Source organism: Neoarius graeffei, chromosome 13 (assembly GCF_027579695.1).
Source record: "Neoarius graeffei isolate fNeoGra1 chromosome 13, fNeoGra1.pri, whole genome shotgun sequence".
Classification (NCBI taxonomy): domain Eukaryota; kingdom Metazoa; phylum Chordata; class Actinopteri; order Siluriformes; family Ariidae; genus Neoarius; species Neoarius graeffei.
This window is the reverse complement of record NC_083581.1, coordinates 56811172-56834878: the sequence shown is the minus strand read 5'-3', so window position 1 is coordinate 56834878 and position 23707 is coordinate 56811172. Positions and strand designations below refer to the sequence as shown.

The 23707-nt window shown below is 41.4% G+C and overlaps 1 protein-coding gene across 7 annotated transcripts in view; it reads right to left on the bottom strand.

The window, feature by feature from the left end:
* Positions 1-4333: 4333 nt before the first annotated feature.
* avpr2ab (arginine vasopressin receptor 2a, duplicate b) overlaps positions 4334-23707 on the bottom strand; it is a 36890-nt gene continuing 17516 nt past the window's right edge. For 5 of the 7 annotated variants that reach the window (XM_060938104.1, XM_060938103.1, XM_060938105.1 and 2 more), the window contains 4 exons: positions 16526-16771; positions 15598-15744; positions 13575-14208; positions 4334-5369 (listed from right to left, as the gene is read on the bottom strand). In XM_060938104.1, the coding sequence (XP_060794087.1) occupies positions 5167-5369; positions 13575-14208; positions 15598-15744; positions 16526-16771 (1230 nt within the window). In that variant the 3' untranslated portion in view covers positions 4334-5166. The remainder of the gene's footprint in view (positions 5370-13574; positions 14209-15597; positions 15745-16525; positions 16772-23707) is intronic. The other 2 variants (XM_060938107.1, XM_060938108.1) reach the window with 2 other exon arrangements.

Sequence of the window (23707 nt, the reverse complement as noted above, 5' to 3'; positions counted from 1 at the left end):
TTTGAAATAAATTTTCCTTCTGTAGAAAACACAAGTTTATGGTTATACTTCAAAATGCTGTATAGATGTTCAAAATACAGACACGAAAGCTTAAGTAGATGTTAAATTGCACAGTGACTTGCTCTCACTATCTCATATCGACTAGTTTAGGAGACCAAAAAAAAAAACCTGACAAAGGTCAGCTGTTCAACATTATAGTCTTCCTATGAGTAACATAAAAATGCTAGTCACTATAACTACCCATTAAGTGAAAGCATTGTTTTCACCGTTCATCTTTTGAAGTCTAAAATACCAAATTTATAATATAGTGACAATAATCCACATGATGCTACAGTTTGAGGAAAAAATGAAACATATAATATGAGCACTTTGTAGAGGTACTTTTTCATCACTATGATATATTAACCTATGCATATTTTCAATCCTTCAACATATTGTTAAATTAGAACATTTTGTAATATCTTTTACATACAACGCTGTAAATAAGTTATTCTATAACTTCTGAACAGGATGTAAATGGTCCCATAATTCCAACCGTAAAACGCATTTGTGAGAAACAGGCTGAATGTAGAGCTTCAGATATCCTTTACTGTGGTAAAACATATCATTTATGCTCTTGATTATGCTTTATAATAGGATTGGCGTATGATACAGAAACTTTTATATTATACACCAGGTTACCAAAGGTTAGCAAAATTCAAAACGTTCAACGCTGTCCATAGAAATTCATCATTGTGAAAGGCAATAATTAGAGTGCTGTTATAAGTGTGCACCAGGTTGGGGTTTGAGTTATTTTTAGAGTATCCTTTTGTATCCAAGCCCTACACAAAATGCTATAAAACAGAACTTTTTAGCTATAAGTACACTATATTGGCCCCACCAGTTTGAGTAAGTGGAGGCTGCACCAGCCACTTCCATAAACACCTCATTACTTTGTGTTGCATCTCAGTACTGTCACACAATGCTCTGGGTTCACCTTAGCCTTATTGTGCTATATGGCGATGCAGGGGCCTGATTGACTAGTGATTGTAAATGATGAGACCCCGCTGTGCTTTTCATTTTTTGAGCGCTATGCCATTGGTGGTATGTATTTCAATTAAACCTAAAGCCTAGCATTAGGGCTCCCTTTCATACTGCTTTTACCAGGATATACCATAATTGCATTATTTTATTTAAAAGTAATTTGTAACTGTGTTCTACAATTGGTGGAGGACCACCAGATCAGTTTCCTTAAGAACTAGTGGAGAATTCCCATTTATTCCTTTCCTTGAGTACCAACAGCAATATTATCACCTGATAACCATGAACAGGGTGGCACGGTGGTGTAGTGGTTAGCACTGTTGCCTTACAGCAAGAAGGTTCTGGGTTTGAATCCAGTGGCCGACAGAGGCCTTTCTGTGTGGAGTTTGCATGTGTGTCTGTGTAGGGGTACTCCGGTTCCCCCACAGTCCAAAGATATGCGATTAGGTTATCTGGCTACTCTAAGTTGTCCATGTGTGAATAGTTGAGAGGAGAAAACCTCTATAATAATCCAGTAGAAGGCAACAGGAAACCACTACTGTAATTCTTCCCTACTAACTTTGATGGCTGAAGCTGTTAGAGCAGATCTGTCATCAGGCAGAACACGAGAGAGAAGGAGAACCATGAACATAACACCAAGCGTGTAGCCTAAAAAAAGGCCCCCCTGCTATGTCACGCTTGTCTTTTCTCCGTTCTCAATCTGAGACTCGGGTGTCCTGGCGGTTCTCGACTCATTTGTGTGGATTTATGCACAGGGCTTCAGCTTCTAACGTCCATGAGACCGTCAGTATCTGTGCCAGAGTTATTAATCTTTAACATTGCATTTGCATACCCTTTTCTTGGGTTGCAGCTTCAATTCACTTTTGAAGTTGAAGCATTGTGGAAAAGCCCCAATAAATTGTTTGGGTGACTATACCACGAAATGAGATACATGTTCAATGGATGACCCTACTCCAGTTTCACTAAGGCAGCCATAATATCAGGCTGCGCATTAGCGGCTGCTGAGCCACACTCTAATCATCAGAACACTGATGGCGGGCCGTCAGCACTCTCTGCTGGGGTAGACTCATTATTCATGTGAATATGTGAATCAGTCATAAAGAGTACATATGAGACTGTCTCTGTATGCAAGGCAGCTGCAATAACCTCCTCCAAGTGCTGCACTTCATTGTGCCGTTGCATTTGTCTCATGCCTGCCGCCAACTCCTGTTCATTACACTGTTGTAAAGGCACTCACTCTTCCTGTTTGAGGGGGCTGAGCAGCTGAGCTTTCTGCCTATTTCTGTTCCTTTTACCTTCCTAGGGGATCCATGTCTGCTGTTCACTTCAGTCCCTGCTGTGAACATGCAGTGTCATACAGTGGTGCTTGAAAGTTTGTGAACCCTTCAGAATTTTCTATATTTCTGCATAAATATGACCTAAAACATCATCAGATTTTCACACAAGTCCTAAAAGTAGATAAAGAGAACCCAGTTAAACAAATGAGACAAAAATATTATACTTAGTCATTAATTTATTGAGAAAAATGTTCCAATATTACATATCTGTCAGTGGCAAAAGTATGTGAACCTCTAGGATTAGCAGTTATTTTGAAGGTGAAATTAGAGTCAGGTGTTTTCAATCAATGGGATGACAATCAGGTGTGAGTGGGCACCCTGTTTTATTTAAAGAACAGGGATCTATCAAAGTCTGATCTTCACAACACATGTTTGTGGAAGTGTATCGTGGCACGAACAAAGGAGATTTCTGAGGACCTCAGAAAAAGTGTTGTTGATGCTCATTAGGCTGGAAAAGGTTACAAAACCATCTCTAAAGAGTTTGGACTCCACCAATCCACAGTCAGACAGATTGTGTACAAATGGAGGAAATTCAAGACCATTGTTACCTTCCCTAGGTGTGGTCAACCAACAAAGATCACTCCAAGAGCAAGGCGTGTAATAGTCGGCGAGGTTGCAAAGGACCCCAGGGTAACTTCTAAGCAACTGAAGGCCTCTCTCACATTAGCCAATGTTAATATTAATTAGTCTACCATCAGGAGAACACTGAACAACAATGGTGTGCATGGCAGGATTGCAAGGAGAAAGACACTGCTCTCCAAAAAGAACATTGCTGCTCGTCTGCAGTTTGCTAACGATCACGTGGACAAGCCAGAAGGCTATTGGAAAAATGTTTTGTGGACGGATAAGACCAAAAGAGAACTTTTTGGTTTAAATGAGAAGCGTTATGTTTGGAGAAAGGAAAATACTGCATTCCAGCATAAGAACCTTATCCCATCTGTGAAACATGGTGGTGGTAGTATCATGGTTTGGGCCTGTTTTGCTGCGTCTAGGCCAGGAGAGCTTGCCATCATTGATGGAGCAATGAATTCTGAATTATAGCAGTGAATTCTAAAGAAAAATGTCAGCCCATCTGTCCATGAACTGAATCTCAAGAGAAGGTGGGTCATGCAAGCAAGACAACAACCCTAAGCACACAAGTCTCATCTCATCTCATCTCATCTCATTATCTCTAGCCGCTTTATCCTGTTCTACAAGGTTGCAGGCAAGCTGGAGCCTATCCCAGCTGACTACGGGCGAAAGGCGGGGTACACCTTGGACAAGTCGCCAGGTCATCACAGGGCTGACACATAGACACAGACAACCATTCACACCTATGGTCAATTTAGAGGCACCAGTTAACCTAACCTGCATGTCTTTGGACTGTGGGGGAAACCGGAGCACCCGGAGGAAACCCATGCGGACATGGGGAGAACATGCAAACTCCGCACAGAAAGGCCCTCACCAGCCACGGGGCTCGAACCCAGACCTTCTTGCTGTGAGGCGACAGCGCTAACCACTACACCACAGTGCCGCCCCAGCACACAAGTCGCTCTACCAAACAATGGTTAAAGAAGAATAAAGTTAATGTTTTGGAATGGCCAAGTCAAAGTCCTGACCTTAATCCAATCGAAATGCTGTGGAAGGACCTGAAGCGAGCAGTTCATGTGAGGAAACCCACCAACGTCCCAGAGTTGAAGCTGTTCTGTACGGAGGAATGGGCTAAAATTCCTCCAAGCCGGTGTGCAGGACTGATCAACAGTTACCGGAAACGTTTAGTTGCAGTTACTGCTGCACAAGGGGGTCACACCAGATACTGAAAGCAAAGGTTCACATACTTTTGCCACTCACAGATATGTAATATTGGATAATTTTCCTCAATAAATAAATGACCAAGTATAATATTTTTGTCTCATTTATTTAACTGGGTTCTCTTTATCTACTTTTAGGACTTGTATGAAAATCTGATGATCTTTTAGATCATATTTATCCAGAAATCTAGAAAATTCTAAAGGGTTCACAAAACTTTCAAGCACCACTGTAGCATTTGCATCCATTTCCTCAACTACCCAGACAAGACAAGAATGGGAAAGAAGATGAGAGTGATGTGGAGGTCACAGTTAGGATCACAAGCACAACTTTGCTATCGGTACCCAGCAAGGAAACAAGTAATGGACTCTGCTAGTTTTGAAGAAAATTGCCCTGGCAGTCCAGAATGAATGGATGGAGAACCATGTTTTTCAACTAGCAATGTTCACCTCTTCAGTTAATATCCATCATTCTTAGGGTGGGATTTTTCACTTTTGAGATTTTTATCTCTCACTGCAGTAACGACAAACTCTAATGTTCAGCTCTAGTTTTTTTCCCCCTCTCCCAGCACTTTCAAGCATTTCTTTTAAAGTAATACCAATATAACTGAAATTTAGTAACAGAATCCTGAAATAATCTGTTTGGCAGTGTTGGTGGTGCCTGCTTCCACAATATTCTCAACCACTGCTCCATTCCAAACAGTAGCATCTATTCTTTGGCTGGTCCTTTAACAGGTTTGGATTAGTTTTCCTGTTCAGCCATCTGGCAACGTCTCACATTCTCACAGTTTATTCTTCCTAACACACATACATTCACACACATACATACACAAAAGTCTGTTCCACTGCTTATAATCACATTACTGAGCTTGCGTTCCTACTTCAAGATGCTTGCTGCTTGAGGGACACTACCCTTTCAAGTGCATCCATATGGCCAATCTTAAATCATGAAAGTGTCGTGAACACTGGAAAAGGTGATGGATTTGAGTCTTGTGGTTAATCCATGTGTGCTTGTGTGCATGTTAGTAGATACTGTCCTTGGTGGTCGTTGAGGTATGTGTGGTGGTGGAGTCGTCGGGTAGTGAGCCGCGGCGTCGACTGGGCACATGGCAGCGCAGCAGAGTGAGCAGCTCACGTGACACACTACTGGAAAAAGCTGTGTAGATCCAGGGATTCGTGCATGAGTTCAAGCTGGCCAGCAGCATCAGGATGGTGAACGCTACTCCTACAAAACAGAATACATACATTACAGGGTTTTTTCTAATTAAGCTTAATTTAAAATTTCTGATCATTTGGTCATAAAAACCAAGATTTAACATAGAAGTGGTGTAAGGAAGCTGTAATAGCTCATACAGTATTTTTGTAGAAAATTCACCACACTCTTGGTTGATCTTAGAGCATACAGTGTTGGTATTATGGATTTACCTTTTTCTCTTACCTTTTTCCCACTCATTCTTAGGTAGGTTTGGGGTGTAAGTTATTTTTCTCAGGCTTGGCTAATCATATTTTTAGGTCCTGGCTTGTTTTCTCATGTCATCCAGATATAGAGCATCTCATGCAAGGACCTCCATAAAACTGCCTCCAGATCTGGGCTGCCAGATATACATATTATAAACCTGCCATAAAATGTAACTCAGACCAAGTATAAGGTATATACTTGGTCTGAGTTACACAGCCTAATAGCAGCAAATCATGTCTACCCTAGCAACACTGTCCTTAATAAAGCATAATATATGACCTTCTGTGGAAAACTGATATTGGTTAGTAAAATAACTTAAAGCTAGACGGCCTTTCAATTTCATAAAAGCAGTGAAATTTAGTTCTCTCTGAAATTTGGTCATTGTGATATATTTTTATTTCTATTTCTATTTCTGTAATATCTTTCAAAAAAAGGCCATTCTGTGGCTGGGAAGTTATTTAATTTCAGGAGATTCTCTAGCAAATAATGTGCATAAAACCGCTCGCTTTACGCAGTCAAGCAGACAGAGAAGTCTGTGTGCGCATTTACCTTCTTCTTCTTCTTCTTCTTTTGGTTTTTACGGCAGCTGGCATCCACAGTGTTGCATTACTGCCATCTACCGGTTTACCTTGATCATCTACTGACAGTTACGTCATTCTGTCACTAAACGAACATCTAATCACATCGAGGTGCTCGCTGACTGCCAATATTTATTAGTTTGGTCCTGCATTTCCTTTCCTTCACAACATAACGTCTTTTCGTCTTGCTTTTCGTTACTGTAGTCGGTCTTTCACGTTTCATTTGCACACTCACGTCCTCCATTTTCCTCTCCTGTTTCAAATTTGTATCCCACAATGCCTTGCGCGAACAGGGAAAGCACACCATGTGATGCATGATGTAGTATCTTGAATTGAGTCATGGTGAAGCAGGAAAAAAAATAGCAGAGAATTTAGGGCCACATTCATTAATTGTTCTATTTAAAAAAAACTAATAAAATTGGAAGTGTGCGATTCGAATTCAGTAGCTTTCGGTCCACTAAACAAAAATAATTGGGTGTCAGGGAAAATTCTGTTTATGACCTACACTTGAAAAATCTGAAAGGCAGTCTACCTTTAATTAGAAATTAGTAATAATTATTAAAGAATTTTTAATCAAATAAGCATCAGAAATTCCTTCACCTTGGGAATTTCAAAAAAGTTTAAAGTCCCTTCCTGTGCCAGAACCTGGTCTTCCTGGGCAGTCTCTTGTCCCAGTACTAACCAGGGGCTTGCGGTGCCAATCTCTGTTTCAGTAGCCCTCAACCTCTTGCCTAGCTAGGGTTACAGTGGGGAGCTGGTCCTCTGGTAACTACAAGAGTTTGATTCCCTACTCACATCTATATTGTGGCATGCCTTGCCAGATGGTAGTAGGTACCATTTTGATAATGGTCTTTGGTATGACCCAACCGTGTGTAGAACTCGCAATCTCCTGGTTGAGAGGCAGACACGCTAACCACTAAACCAGCTTGCGGTACCTAGGGAATTTAACACGATCAAAAATCAAAGGATTAGTGACCTATACTCATTGTCTTGTATCTACTTAATCAGTCACGGTCAGAATATGATGACTATTTGTACTTGGATAGTGAAGGCTACGTTTACACTAGACCGTATCTGTCTCGTTTTCTTCGCGGATGCACTGTCCGTTTACATTAACCCCCCTGAAAAAGCGGGGAAACGGGAATCCGCCAGCGTCCACGTATTCAATCTAGATCGTATCAGCTCCGGTGCTGTGTAAACATTGAGAATACGCGAATACGCTGTGCTGAGCTCTAGCTGGCGTCTCATTGGACAACGTCACTGTGACATCCACCTTCCTGATTCGCTGGCGTTGGTCATGTGACGCGACTGCTGAAAAACGGCGCAGACTTCCGCCTTGTATCACCTTTCATTAAAGAGTATAAAAGTATGAAAATACTGCAAATACTGATGCAAATACTGCCCATTGTGTAGTTATGATTGTCTTTAGGCTTGCCATCCTTCCACTTGCAAGTAATAAGTGATATGCGCTGGGATCTCACACACAGCGGCTCAGTCCCGAATCGTGGCTTGTTCACTTCACTCGCGCGCTCTGTGAGCTGCGCAGGGCCGGAGTGCGCACCCTCCAGAGGGCACTCGCTGTTCAGGGCGGAGTGATTTGGAGCGCAGGATGCCTGCGGAGCCGAGCGTATCCGCGTATTGGTGTTGCTGTGTGCACGGCTAACGGTTTTAGTGTAAACGCGAATCGTTTTAAGAACGTTAATCTGATGATCCGCTGATTCGACGTAATGTAAACGTAGCCTGAGGAAATGGGAAAAAGTCCAGAATGAAAGGAATGGTATTTACTGTAACTTTAACCACAAAGTTAGATCTGTGCGAGTTAGTTAGTTATGCATTATTGTTTTACTGGTTTACCAGGCTTACCAAGCTTAATGGATTACTTGGTTTACCAATATTTTTCTTGTAGAGGAACCATGCCAAGGGCACTGCCAGCTCACTGAGCCCTGAATAATTTAGATATATTTCAAGTAGGAAATCTACTGTACATATAGCCATTAAATGCTACATGAGACCAGCTAAATCATTCAGTTTGTCACTGAATCATTTGGAATAATAGGTCATTAGTGCCATATGAGAGCATGGGCATACAGTGCCAGTCGTACTGCCAACTCAGAGGCCATCTGTTTGGCGGGGCAGTGGTTACTTGGCAACCAGCTGGCTAAACTGCAAGAAGCCCACTTTAATTTAGACATGGAATCACTGCACAGAGCCAGTGAGATTACAGTGTATTTAGGTGGGGTTACATTTGTGCATATGTATGTGTACATACTGTACAGATGACTTCCTTCATGACAATGACCAAAAATGAATGCAATGAGTAATACAAAGCTCAAGAACTCCATTTTGTATGGACAGTTCAATATTTTTAACTGATTGCGAATTTAATATATAAATTTTTCTGTCTTGTGCAGATCTGCCCCTTTTGTGCTGAAAGCTGTTTAGTTTTTTTCCTCCTTGGTGATGGACGGCAAAAAGGTTTCATATGTATGAAACATTATACTTATTCCTCAAGAAAACAGGACATGATCTAAGGCAGTAACAGTTACTGTAACTAAGGAAATTTTAAATTAAATAAAAATTCTCAAGGATAACAATTTATTTTTGTTTGAACCCAATTTTTTTTAGTGTTGCCAATAAATTTCTCACATAGATTGAGAGTTTTTTAAATTATTATAAACCACTGAAAACAGAATTTTTTTTCTGCAATACTAACAAGAGTGCTCTGAGAGCACAACATCCCCCGCTCCAATATATTGCAAACAAAATTGCAATATGTGTATTACTGTCCTTTATAATACATAGGGCCAAATTACTCAATTCTGATTGGTCAATCAAGGAGGGCTTTTTTCCTTAACACGGAGACGTATTTCTGAAACGCTATTGGCTAGTTCGTTGCTTGGTTACAGTTACAAAACTTAGCAAATTTTGTCAACAAAATGGCTGACTCTGCAATGCCGCGTTTCGCTATATTTGACGAATAAATGATAAACTAATTGAAAGCTGCAAGCGAAAATGAAAATACCAAAAAAAGTATGAATTTTTGGCTTTCCGTGTTTAAGAAATGGGCCTCAGAAAGACAAATAAACAACTCTCTAGTGGCATACGAATGCTGTGAGTTAGACAAGGTGCTATCGCAGTTTTTTTGTCTCATGATGATTCAAATGTGCAAGATAGTCTTGTGCCCTGATTGGTTCAGAAAACGTGAATAACATATGTTGTGAACTTGAATGGCTTCCGAAGTATGAATTTGACCCTATATATTATAAACAAGTAATTGTATGGTTCCTCCTAAAATTAAGGATCAATTTCACTCATGATTTCAAAGTTTTGAAATTGCCCTCGTCGCTTCGCGTCTCGGACAATTTTCAAAACTTCGAAATCACTTGTGAAATTAATCCTTAATTTTACTCGGCCCCATACGATTACCTATACATAACAAAGCCTTTTGCCAAGTTTTGTGAAATTCCTCCAAAAATTGAGAGAGGAGTTGATTTCAGAAGGTGAGAATCCTTTCTGGGACAGACAGACAGACAGATAGACGAACAGGTGGACGGATGGACTTTGCCACGGCATAATCCCCCTTCGGGCCTTTCAGCCAGCGGGGGATAAAAACCTGTCATTTGATAAGAATTTTACCAGTGGTAGATTCTAGATATGGCACCAATTTGATACCCAGTATCTGTAATGGGTCTATACAAGCAAAAAATGGTGGATTAGATATTGGAGAAAACATTAAATATTGGATCCTGTAACAAATATCAAAGATCAGAACTGAATTTGGAAAAGTAATTTATTTTTGGAACAGGACATTTTTACATACAGTACCAGTCAAAAGTTTAGGCACACCTGGATTTATTTTATTTTTATGTCTTAAAGTAACAACGGATGCCGTTTCTCTTTACTTAGTTGAGCGGTTCTTGATTAAATATGGATTACTAGTCAAGTTTATTCAGGTCAAGTTTATTTTTATAGCACTTTTAACAATAGACATTGTCGCAAAGCAGCTTTCCAGAAAATTAAAGACTTGAAAACATGAGCTAATTTTATCCCTAATTTATCCCTAATGAGCAAGCCTACAATTGTGGAATATAACTATTTACAGTATTGTATTATTTACTGTTTGATCTCAAATGTATTAAGAAGGCAAGAAATTGCACTAATTAACTTTTGACGAGGCACAGCTGTTAATTAAAAAGCATTCCAGGTGACAACCTCATGAAGCTAGTTAAGATAATGCCAATAGTGTGCAAAACGTGATCAAGGTAAACAGTGGCTATGATGAACAATCTACAGTGCTGCTTGAAAGTTTGTGAACCCTTTAGAATTTTCTATATTTCTGCATAAATATGACCTAAAACATCATCAGATTTTCACACAAGTCCTAAAAGTAGATAAAGAGAACCCAGTTAAACAAATGAGACAAAAATATTATACTTGGTCATTTATTTATTGAGGAAAATGATCCAATATTACATATCTGTGAGTGGCAAAAGTATGTGAACCTCTAGGATTAGCAGTTAATTTGAAGGTGAAATTAGAGTCAGGTGTTTTCAATCAATGGGATGACAATAAGGTGTGAGTGGGCACCCTGTTTTATTTAAAGAACAGGGATCTTTCAAAGTCTGATCTTCACAACACATGTTTGTGGAAGTGTATCATGGCACGAAGAAAGGAGATTTCTGAGGACCTCAGAAAAAGCGTTGTTGATGCTCATCAGGCTGGAAAAGGTTACAAAACCATCTCTAAAGAGTTTGGACTCCACCAATCCACAGTCAGACAGATTGTGTACAAATGGAGGGAATTCAAGACCATTCTTATCTTCCCCAGGAGTGGTCGACCAACAAAGAGCAAGGCGTGCAATATGCGGCAAGGTCACAAAGGACCCCAGGGTAACTTCTAAGCAAATGAAGGCCTCTCTCACATTGGCTAATGTTAATGTTCATGAGTCCACCATCAGGAGAACACTGAACAACAATGGTGTGCATGGCAGGGTTGCAAGGAGAAAGCCACTACTCTCCAAAAAGAACATTGCTGCTCATCTGCAGTTTGCTAAAGATCACGTGGACAAGCCAGAAGGCTATTGGAAAAATGTTTTATGGATGGATGAGACCAAAATAGAAATTTTTGGTTTAAATGAGAAGCGTTATGTTTGGAGAAAGGAAAACACTGCATTCCAGCATAAGAACCTTATCCCATCTGTGAAACATGGTGGTGGTAGTACCATGGTTTGGGCCTGTTTTGCTGCATCTAGGCCAGGAGAGCTTGCCATCATTGATGGAGCAATGAATTCTGAATTATAGCAGTGAATTCTAAAGAAAAATGTCAGCCCATCTGTCCATGAACTGAATCTCAAGAGAAGGTGGGTCATGCAAGCAAGACAACAACCCTAAGCACACAAGTCGTTCTACCAAAGAATGGTTAAAGAAGAATAAAGTTAATGTTTTGGAATGGCCAAGTTAAAGTCCTGACCTTAATCCAATGGAAATGTTGTGGAAGGACCTGAAGCGAGCAGTTCATGTGAGGAAACCCACCAACATCCCAGAGTTGAAGCTGTTCTGTACAGAGGAATGGGCTAAAATTCCTCCAAGCCGGTGTGCAGGACCGATCAACAGTTATGAGAAACATTTAGTTGCAGTTATTGCTGCACAAGAGGGCCACACCAGATACTGAAAGCAGATGTTCACATACTTTTGCCACTCACAGATATGTAATATTGGATCATTTTCCTCAATAAATAAATAACTAAGTATAATATTTTTGTCTCATTTGTTTAACTGGGTTCTCTTTATCTACTTTTAGGACTTGTATGAAAATCGGATGATGTTTTAGGTCATATTTATGCAGAAATATAGAAAATTCTAAAAGGTTCACAAACTTTCAAGCACCACTGTAAATGATGAAACTTTTTTGATCACTTTTTTTGTTTACCACATCATTCCATATATGTTCCATTTGTTATGTCATAGTTTTGATGTTGTTCTACAATGTAGAAAATAGACAAAATACAGAAAAACCTATGAATGAGCAAGGTGTACAAACTTTTGACTGGTGCTGTACTTCACTGTTTTTTTTTCACTTGTTAGGACTGATTATATTACATTTATACTTTATTGTATTAATTATTATATAATTAATACAATGAATTATGGTTTTTTTAAGCTTCGTATTTTTTAAAGAAAACAATATCAGTTGGGAGCGGCACGGTGGTGTAGTGGTTAGTACCGTCACCTCACAGCAAGAAGGTTCTGGGTTCAAGTCCAGTGGCTGACGGGGCCCTTTCTGTGTGGAGTTTGCATGTTCTCCCCGTGTCTGCGTGGGTTTCCTTCACAGTCCAAAGACATGCAGGGTAGACTAATTGGTGGCTCTAAATTGACCGTAGGTGTGAATGGTTGTTTGTCTCTATGCGTCAGCCCTGCCATGATTTGGCAACTTGTCCAGGGTGTACCCCGCCTCTCGCCCATAGTCAGCTGGAATAGGCTCCAGCTCTCCCGCGACCCCGTACAGGATAAGCGGTTATGGATAATGGATGGAATATCAGTTGTGTATCAGTAATGGTTGATTCTCAAGGTTTCAGTATCGATATTGGAAAAGAAAAAGTGGTATTTTGCCATCTCTAGTAGATTCAAATAATTATATAGTTCTGACTTAATTATTTATAACTAAAAGCTACACCCAGATACAACTTCACAAAAAGTTGAAAATATCAACACATCATTATATCCCATACAAATGAATAATAAATACTCTACATTTCAGGTTTATGTGTACTGTAGTATTTGACATCTATTATATTGTTGTGATCATTTTGGGAGCTCCACCTTAAAAATGCTCATTATATGTATAACAAAACAGCTTTAAAAACACGACACATGTTTTATACTAAGCACAAAATGTTATGTTTTGTTGGATATTTCCCTGAGCAAAATATTTCACTGTGTAATAATTTTACAACCATTTTTGCATATTCTCTTTGTGTCAATACTTTGGGAATTAACTATGAGTGAATACATCTCATTTGGTTTGTAATTACAAAACTAGAGTGTTTTAACGCAAAACCCTCGAAAGAAAACAACTGTTTTGAATGGTGCTTCACTTTTTCCTTGTGGCCATCTCTTAGTGTGCACTGAAATTGGTGTGAATGTCTGTTTACAGTCTGAGTTGTTGTGCTGTCTGTTTACAGCGCACTTGACAGGGATGAAAAAAAACACCGGGAATGCAACCAAGCTGTTTATTACAGGTCATGGCCTGTAACATGAGCACAGTGCTGAAGAAAGCAGATGAGCACAAGGAACAAACACACCTCTGCGGTTTTCTGTAACCGGGTGCATTGAACAGGTGCATTGAGCAACCATGTAATGAATTTGACTCGCATAAGGAGGTTCTCCATTCTAACCTTGGTCTGGAGGGTTTGGGTCCCAGGCTGCCCACAGCTGGACGATGAAGAAAGGAGACCAGCAGATAGTGTAGACCAATACTATGACCAAAGTCATCCTCACTGTCTTTGACATGGCTTTGGAAATGCCAGGGGGAGGGGTTAGATCAGGTAATACATCTGGCCAGAGTTCAGGAGTTCCTGAAAAATGGCCAGCCAGTGAAGATGAGGCTCTGGACTGTGCACACACACTATTGGCTGTCAGGGCATGTGGAGAAGATGGGTCAGATTGACCAGGAGTGAATTTTTCTAAGGGCGGACTGGTTGATGTGGAGATTTCTGTGGATGGGAGGGGAAGAGAGCAGCGGTCACGGGAATCACAGGGGTTATATCTGGAGTTTCCAAATGGCTCAGGGCTGGGCAGATCACCATAGGAATTCTGAAGGTCTGTAGGGGTGGAGTTACTGCAGTGACATTCATGGATGTCAGTCTGATGATTATGGCTGCCTTGTGAGTCTCTGTCTCTTCCAGACCTCCCACGATGTCCTTCTTTCTGTGGGAAATGGAAGACCACGGAGTTCCTCTTAAACTCTGCTGTCACCATTCTCTCTGACTTCAGATAGATATTGTTGTGGATCTCTCTGAATATACGCACCTGAGACAGAGGGGGGAAACATTAATTCTCTGACAGCAAATTATGAGTAAAATGTAATACTAGCAAGTGACTGTTTGCTGTATTTACGTTAAATGAAACTGATGGCTTGAACTGCAAAAAAAGTGGAAGATTTCAACCACTACTGATTCCATTACTTTACTGTAGTTACAATCTATATTATTCTATTCACATTCACTGGATATGAGCAATCATGCGGTCTGATTGATTGGCTAATCTACTACTAAGATATCAGCTTATATACTGTGAGTAGAGAAAAACAAAATGGCGGAACATTTTGCTGAACCAACCGAGGATGAAAGAAAAACTCTACTCGAAAACAAAACCCCAAAAATCATCAAGTATTTAAAAGAAACAGAAATACCTAAAAGAATATCATCCACCCCAATATCTCCTGTTCCACACTCCAGCCCAGTCGGTAATGGTAATGCACCTTTAAGTTGGTTTGCCAACCGACAAAAAACCCTAAAGAAGAAGAAAACCCCCAAAAATACAAAAAAGCAACTAAATATGGAATAAAAGTATTTGATGATAAGAACGTACTTTTTTTATTTTTCAAGAATTATTATTATGGCATTTTTCACACATCGCTACAGTCATTTCGCCGGTTTGTTTACATTCTAAGCGGAAATTATTTTGTCGGACGTTTTGTGTAACGTTTTTATTTATCGAATTTGAAAAAAAAATGCTCTGTTTCTCAAAATCCAGTGAATGTGGATAGAATAAAACAGTTATTCCACTCAATCTCATCATACATTGCTTATAGCCAACTCGGTGCTACGTGCCTCATCGGCTATCAGTTCGTGTACGACTCGATTTCTTGGAATAACTGTTAAATATAGTTGCGACAATAACAATGAACGTTTTGATATGGCAGAACACCATCTGAGATCATATGATAATATAAAGAGATCCAAGATGAATCTCTCTAGGGTTTTTTCTCAATCTAAACAGTTCATATGTGGAGACCTAGCTAAGAAAAACATCCTCTAGCGTTGCCAGAGAGCGATGGAAACAGCTCCAGCTGCAGCATGTAACTGCTGATATGGACAAAGTACACTAATCTGATAATCCCTGTCAGGCACATTACTCTGGATTGGTATAAAGTTTATTTTGACTTCATGCCCTCACATGGATCTTGGTACATTTACTGTTCTGTACATTTACATACAAGCCATGAGAGGAATGCCCTGTATTAATCCAGCCAGTATGGGAGATACTGATATGGAGAAAAATCCAGTTGCAGATAAAGCACAGGAAAGAGGAAAATATGTTGTTTACTAACATAGCCAGGATAAAATGTGCAATGGTGCTCCTCAGAGACAGAAAGAAAAATAAGACACTTTGGAAAGAAGAAATTGGCCAAATTACCTGACAGACTGTGATGGTAAGGGCTGGAAGAATGAAGACGACTATAGTCATCCAGGTGACATAGGCTTTGAGGCCCCATGGCTCAATAAAGTGGCCCCAACACTCAAACTCCCCTGGCAATACTTCAGTCCGTGAGAAGATGAACACCTACGAAGGAGAGCTGAGATATGGGCATCACTATATCCCTCATATATCCCAAATATAATATGCTATCATCACTCATTTAGAGCAAATATAGCCCTGGTTCACCCATCATATACCCTGAATAGCTTTATCACTCCCATATCCCCCAAATATAACCATCTATTACCTCTCATATACCCCAAATATAACCTGTTATTACACCTCATTTACCCCAAAAACAGTCAGGCCCATAAGTATTTGGACAGGGACACAATTTTCATAATTTTGCCTCTGTACACCACCACAATGGATTTGACATGAAGCCATCAAGATGTGACTGAATGTAGACTTTCAGCTTTAATTCAAGTTGTTTCACAAAAATATTGCATTAACTGTTCAGGAACTATGGCCATTTTCCCTAGTCCCTTCATTTTAACAGATTCAAAAGTAATTGACTGATAAGCAGTTTCATGGCTGGTTATGGCTCATTTCCTCATTATTTCATGACAAATGAAGAAGCTAAAAGGTCTGAAGTTGAGTCCAAGTGTTGAATTTGCATTTGGTAGCTATTCATGGGAACTCTCATGCTGTCCAAAGAGGTGCTGATGCAAGTGATGGAGGCCATCATTAGGCTGCAAAGATTTGCATCTCTTACTGCGGCAGATGCAATACACATCTCTATGCATTGCTAATGAGCCAATACATTACAAATACATACGAAGGTATCACTATCTCTTGACAGCTTTATTTCAAACAAGGTGGGACTTCAAAGACAAATATGCTCATCATATCCTGCCCTTCACACCTGTGGTAAACTGAGTACCAGGGCCAAGCCCCAGGCCACCATGATGGGCGTGTTCCAGCGTGAAGGTTTGCCACCACGGTATGCTTGCAGAGGGCAGCAGATGGCATAGTGGCGGTCCACTGTCATGGCCACAATCATGTATGATGAAGCAAACATGCCCACAATCTGCAAGTACTTGACAAAGCGGCACAGAGCATCAGGGCCCTGGAAGCGCTCTGTGATATCCCACAGCAGCTGTGGCAGCACCTGTGGGAGTGAGAGAGATGGAACTGACTAGATGAATGGCACCCTGAAGCTCACTGCCAATTTACTGTCCAAGGCTTCCAACTGTGGCTCTGAGAAAGGGAGGAAACAATGGTGAGATCTCCAATAGGCTCAGCATAGGGGCAATGGTTTACAGTTATTTAGCACAAGTCTTTTAGCACAAGTTCTAAAGTCTCTTAGCACAACTCTGTTCTTTAGCACAAGATCCAAGAACACTTAATCTTTATTATGAATACTTACTGATCATGTTTAAAGATGTTTGATGGATTTTTTTCATGAAAGTTGCTAAGATTCCAATCAAAAACGAGCGATTGTATTTCCCCACTCTGCCATCTTGAAACCGCCATGTTTGATGTAGCCCGTATGTTAGTCACCAATCCTCCCTCCAAATTATTTAACACAGCACGCACCCTGACACAATACAACACTACAGCCAACTTCCAGGTTTGCTTTAAAATGCTAAGCTTAAATTATATCATATTTATTATTTACAATTTGATAAAGAATGAAAAGTCAAGTGAAATTTACAAGATAATAAGAGTTTAAAGAAAGCTTTTTGTTTGTTCTTTATTTAAATTTTTTTTACAAAAGAAAAAAGGTAAATTGTGCAAGTTTTTAGGAATAAAGTGGTGCTTGGAAGTTTGTGAACCCTTTAGAATTTTCTATATTTCTGCATAAATATGACCTAAAAGATCATCAGATTTTCACACAAGTCCTAAAAGTAGATAAAGAGAACCCAGTTAAACAAATGAGACAAAAATATTATACTTGGCCATTTATTTATTGAGGAAAATGATCCAATATTACATATCTGTGAGTGGCAAAAGTATGTGAACCTCTAGGATTAGCAGTTAATTTGAAGGTGAAATTAGAGTCAGGTGTTTTCAATCAATGGGATGACAATCAGGTGTGAGTGGGCACCCTGTTTTATTTAAAGAACAGGGATCTATCAAAGTCTGATCTTCACAACACATGTTTGTGGAAATGTATCATGGCACGAACAAAGGAGATTTCTGAGGACCTCAGAAAAAGCGTTGTTGATGCTCATCAGGCTGGAAAAGGTTACAAAACCATCTCTAAAGAGTTTGGACTCCACCAATCCACAGTCAGACAGATTGTGTACAAATGGAGGAAATTCAAGACTATTGTTACCCTCCCCAGGAGTGGTCGACCAACAAAGATCACTCCAAGAGCAAGGCGTGTAATAGTCGGTGAGGTCACAAAGGACCCCAGGGTAACTTCTAAGCAACTGAAGGCCTCTCTCACATTGGCTAATGTTAATGTTCATGAGTCTAGCATCAGGAGAACACTGAACAACAATGGTGTGCATGGCAGGGTTGCAAGGAGAAAGCCACTGCTCTCCAAAAAGAACATTGTTGCTCGTCTGCAGTTTGCTAAAGATCACATGGACAAGCCAGAAGGCTATTGGAAAAATGTTTTGTGGATGGATGAGACCAAATTAGAAATTTTTGGTTTAAATGAGAAGTGTTATGTTTGGAAAAAGGAAAACATTGCATTCCAGCATAAGAACCTTATCCCATCTGTGAAACATGTTGATGGTAATATCATGGTTTGGGCCTGTTTTCCTGCGTCTGGGCCAGGGCGGCTTGCCATCATTGATGGAACAATGAATTCTGAATTATACCAGCGAATTCTAAAGGAAAACGTCAGGACATCCATCCATGACCTGAATCTCAAGAGAAGGTGGGTCATACAGCAAGACAACGACCCTAAGCGCACAAGTTGTTCTACCAAAGAATGGTTAAAGAAGAATAAAGTGAATGTTTTGGAATGGCCAAGTCAAAAGTCCTGACCTTAATCCAAATGAAATGTTGTGGAAGGACCTGAAGCGAGCAGTTCATGTGAGGAAACCCACCAACATCCCAGAGTTGAAGCTGTTCTGTATGGAGGAATGGGCTAAAATTCCTCCAAGACGGCATGCAGGACTGATCAACAGTTACCAGAAATGTTTAGTTGCAGTTACTGCTGCACAAGGGGTTCACACCAGATACTGAAAGCAAAGGTTCACATACTTTTGCCACTCACAGATATGTAATATTGGATCATTTTCCTCAATAAATAAATCTCATCTCATTATCTCTAGCCGCTTTATCCTTCTACAGGGTCGCAGGCAAGCTGGAGCCTATCCCAGCTGACTACGGGCGAAAGGCGGGGTACACCCTGGACAAGTCGCCAGGTCATCACAGGGCTGACACATAGACACAGACAACCATTCACACCTATGGTCAATTTAGAGTCACCAGTTAACCTAACCTGCATGTCTTTGGACTGTGGGAGAAACCAGAGCACTCGGAGGAAACCCACGCGGACACGGGGAGAACATACAAACTCTGCACAGAAAGGCCCTCGCCGGCCACGGGGCTCGAACCCAGACCTTCTTGCTGTGAGGCGACAATGCTAACCACTACACCACCGTGCCGCCCCTCAATAAATAAATGACCAAGTATAATATTTTTGTCTCATTTATTTAACTGGGTTCTTTTTATCTACTTTTAGGACTTGTGTGAAAATCTGATGATCTTTTAGGTCACATTTGTGCAGAAATATAGAAAATTCTAAAGGGTTCACCAACTTTCAAGCACCACTGTAGATTCCTCTCTTAGTTGGCAAAACACGTTGTCAAGCAGGGCAAGAGACCTAATTCCCTGGTTAATTAATTCGGCAAATGCGTAATTATTGAGTCAGTTGAATTTGTGATATGATCAGAAGTGACTGAAGTTATCTATGAAGGTGCCCACAATTCAAGTTTTTTTATGGCTGTGGCAGCGGGGGCGTGGTCAAGCATCGGTCTGTGAATGGAGGGCGGAGTCAGGGAAGGTAAGTGGCAGAATTACTGCACCTGATGTGAGTTAACCTGTGTTTGTGTGTCTTCCCCAGTGACCGCGCCATATGAAAGGAGAGAGAGAGCAGAAAAAGGGAGCTCTCTCCCCAGCCAGAACGCTTGCGTGTGCGCGCATGCATGTGACTTGGAGAGTGTAACGTGAAAGCTGAAAAGCTAAAATAAAGAGTTTGAGAGAACTCCGTTCTGGCCTGCCGTGCTTCTGTGCTCCACCCACCTGCTCAGATTCGTACAGTGGTGCCGAAACCCGGGAACGGAGTGCAGAGGAAAACAGCCCCATGGAGTCCTCCCCTTTCAAGGACCTGATCCATGCCCTTGCCACGGCCCAACAGAGCCAGCACCAGGCGCTGGTCGCCCTCCGGAAGGAGCAGGAGCAAAGGTTTGAGGCCCTGGTGCTGGTGCAGCAGGAAGATCGCCAGGCGTTCCGGTACCTACTCACGTCGGCGGGGTCCTCCACCGCCGCGGACCCTCCCCACCTCACCCTAACGAAGATGGGCCCGCACAACAACCCCAAGGCCTTCCTCGCTGTCTTTGAGCAGGCAGCAGAGGCCTGGGGCTGGCCAGTGGAACAGCGCACGGCGCACCTCCTCCCCCTGCTAATGGGTGAGGCACAGCTGGCCGCACTACAGCTCCCCGCCAACAGCCCGCTGGTCTACGCCAACCTCCGCAGGGCCATCCTTCAGCGTGTGGGGCGCACCTCGGAGCAACAACGGCAGCGCTTCCGCGCACTGCGCCTAAAGGAGGTCGGCCGGCCAGCCGTTTGCGTTTGGCCAGCAATTCTGGGACGCCTGCAGGCGGTGGCTGAGGGCCGACAACGCGACGCCGAGGGAATCATCGACCTGGTGGATCTGGAACAATTCATCGCCTGACTTCCCGAAGGAACAGTGGAGTGGGTCCAGTGCCATCGCCTGGCGTTGCTGGATCAGGCCATCGAGCTGGCGGAGGACCATTTGGCGGCTGTTCCGATGGCAGGACAGCATGTCTCCTCTTCTCCCTTCTCCTCCCCCCCCGTTCCTCGTCCTCGCCCCGTTCCCCCACCGTGGAGGCGGGGGCTGGCTCCACCCCAGCCGGCCCGCTGCACCTGCGGTGCCCTACCGTTTCCCACTTCTGTGTCTGTCTCTCCTCCCTCCCTCAGGTGAGTGAGCTCCGGAACACCGGTGCAGAGAGAGAGCCTGGGCCAGTTTGCTGGCGCTGCGGGGAGCCGGGGCACCTCCAGCATCAGTGCTCGCGATGGAGGTGGGCGCGGTGGTCCGGATCCCCGACGCGCCTGGGACCGCCCTCGATCGGGCCGGAGCGTATCACATACTGGTGAGTATCCAAGGGGATACGTATCAGGCTTCGGTGGACTCCAGCTGTAATCAGACCTCAATCCACCAAAGCCTGGTGCAAGACGAGGCATTGGGGAGAGAGCTCCCATTCTCTGCTCTCTCTCTCCTTTTATAGGGCGCGGTCACTGGGGAAGACACACAAACACAGGTTAACTCACATCAGGTGCAGTGATTCTGCCACTTACCTTCCCTGACTCCGCCCTCCATTCACAGACTGATGCTTGACCACGCCCCCGCTGCCACAATGGCTTAGCTACAAATATCCAAAGACACCAAAGAATCGGATTTTCAGTCCACGTTTCAGGGATCAGCAACTGACATGCACAGCAGCAGAAATTCCGGCTTCCAGTCCCTAAGCAATCATAATAAACCCCTTTGTATATCAAGATGAGTATTTTTTCCGATTATCGTGACCATAATCCAGAGTTATGCTAAAGAACATAGAGTTGTGCTAAGAGACTTTAGAACTTGTGCTAAAATACTTTTGTGCTAAATAACCAGATGGGCAATTACTTCCTGCATAGTGCAGTAAAGATAATATGAAATAATAGCTTTTATATCTTACAAAATTCAGCTAACCAAGTTAACAAAGAATGCTATTAGAACACTGTTAAATACTTAAAAGGTTCTACAAACTTGCAGGAACATTGTTCCTGATTAACCTTTCTGTACTGGTCTAAAAACATCTGTAGTAATATTTTGTGTCACAGACTTACCAGAACATTGCTCACACAACCTTGTCAGATATATAACAACGAACATAAATCCTAGAATTCATAAAGGGGTCAAAATGACTAAAGTGTGATTTTTGGAATAAAACATAAAACACTGAATTCCTTAATATTACATGTGTAAAATTTTGTTAGTGAGCCTCACCAATGTTTTGTACATATTTCATGGTCATAGATTTTTGTATCATATGCCCAGGTCTTTATAAAGGGTTCAAAATGACCCATATGCATTTCATATGATTTAGATTCACCATGATTTTTTTTATAACATTTGTCTGTAATATTTTTTTTATGACATTCAAAGAATGAATCAAAAATGGTGGTAGCTATGTCAATTTCATCTTTTTGTGTTTTTGTTCTAAATTGATTTTAAAAAAATCATTTTCTATCTTTAGCAAACATTTTATTTCTTTTCATATATACAACCCAGAGTCCAAAGAAGTTGGGACACTGTGTAAAACATTAAAAAACTAGACAGGGACACTCTAACGAGTGCAAACCCTGCCTTTTCCCTATTAAAATACATTGGGCGAAAATTTCGAAGTTCTGCCATGACCTTGACCTTTGACCTCCAAAATTTAATGGTTTCCTTCCTGGGTGATTGGCAACACATGTACAAAATTTGGTCCAAATCGATCCATTGGTTCTTGAGATATCTTGCAGACACACAGACAGACAGACAGATACACACACACACAGACTGACGCAGGTGAAAATAATAACCCCTCCGACTACTGTCGGCGGGGTTAACAAACAAAAAATAGAATACAATGATTTGGAAATAATTTTGTGAACTATATTCAATTGAATACAATACAAAAACAAGGCAGTTAATGTTCAAACCGATCAACTTTATTGTCTTTTGTATTCTGAAGTTAATGCCTGTAACACGTTCCAAAAAAAGTAGGGACGGGGCATGTTTACCACTGTGTTCCATAACCTTTTCTTTTAACAACACTCAGTAAGTGTTTGGGAACTGAGGACACTAACTGCTGAAGTTTTGAATATGAAATATTTCCCCCACTCTTGCTTTAGTGCTGATTTAATTTGCTCAACAGTCCAGGGTCTCTGTTGTCATAGTTTGTGCTTCATAATGTGCCACACATTTTCAATGGGAGGCAAGCAGGCCAGTTTAGCACCCCCACTCGTTTACTATGAAGCTATGCTGTTATAACGTGCAGAATGTGGCTTGGCATTATCTTGCTGGAATAAGCAGGGACGTCCCTGAAAAAGACGTCATCTGGATGGCAGCATATGTTGCTCCAAAACCTGTACGGTATGTACATTTCAGAGATGTGCAAGTTACCTATGTCACGGGCATTAATACACCCCATACCATCACAGATGTTGGCTTTTAACTTTCCGCTGGTAAAATCTGGATGGTCCTTTTCCTATTTCGCCCAGAGGACACAACATACATGATTTCCAAAAACAATTCAAATGTGGACAGCATACTTTTCCATGTTTTCTTGAATGTTGTTTTGTTGAATGTTTCACTTTTCTTGAATGTTGTTGATATATGGCTTTCAATTTTGCATGGTAGATGCAGAGACAAACTGTGTTTACGGACAACAGTTTTCCAAAGTTTTCCCAACCCCATGTAGTAATGACCTTTATACAATCATGTCAGTTTTTAACATAGTGCTGCCTGAGAGAGCAAAGGTCACAGGCATTTAGGTTTTTGGCCTTGCCCCTAATGTGCGGAGATTTTTCTGGATTCTCTGAACGGTTTGATGATATTATGGACTGTCGATGGTGAAATCCCTAAATTCCTTTCAGTTGTATGTTGAGAAATGTTGTTCTTAAACTGCTGGACTATTTGTCCACACAGTTTTTCACAAAGTGGTGAACCCTGCCCGATCCTTGCTTGTGAATTACCGAACCTTTCCAATTACCAATTAACCTGTTTACCTGTAGAATGTTCCAAACAGGTATGTTTTGAGCATTCCACAACTTTCCCAGTCTATTGTTTTCCCTGTCCCAACTTTTTTGGAATGCG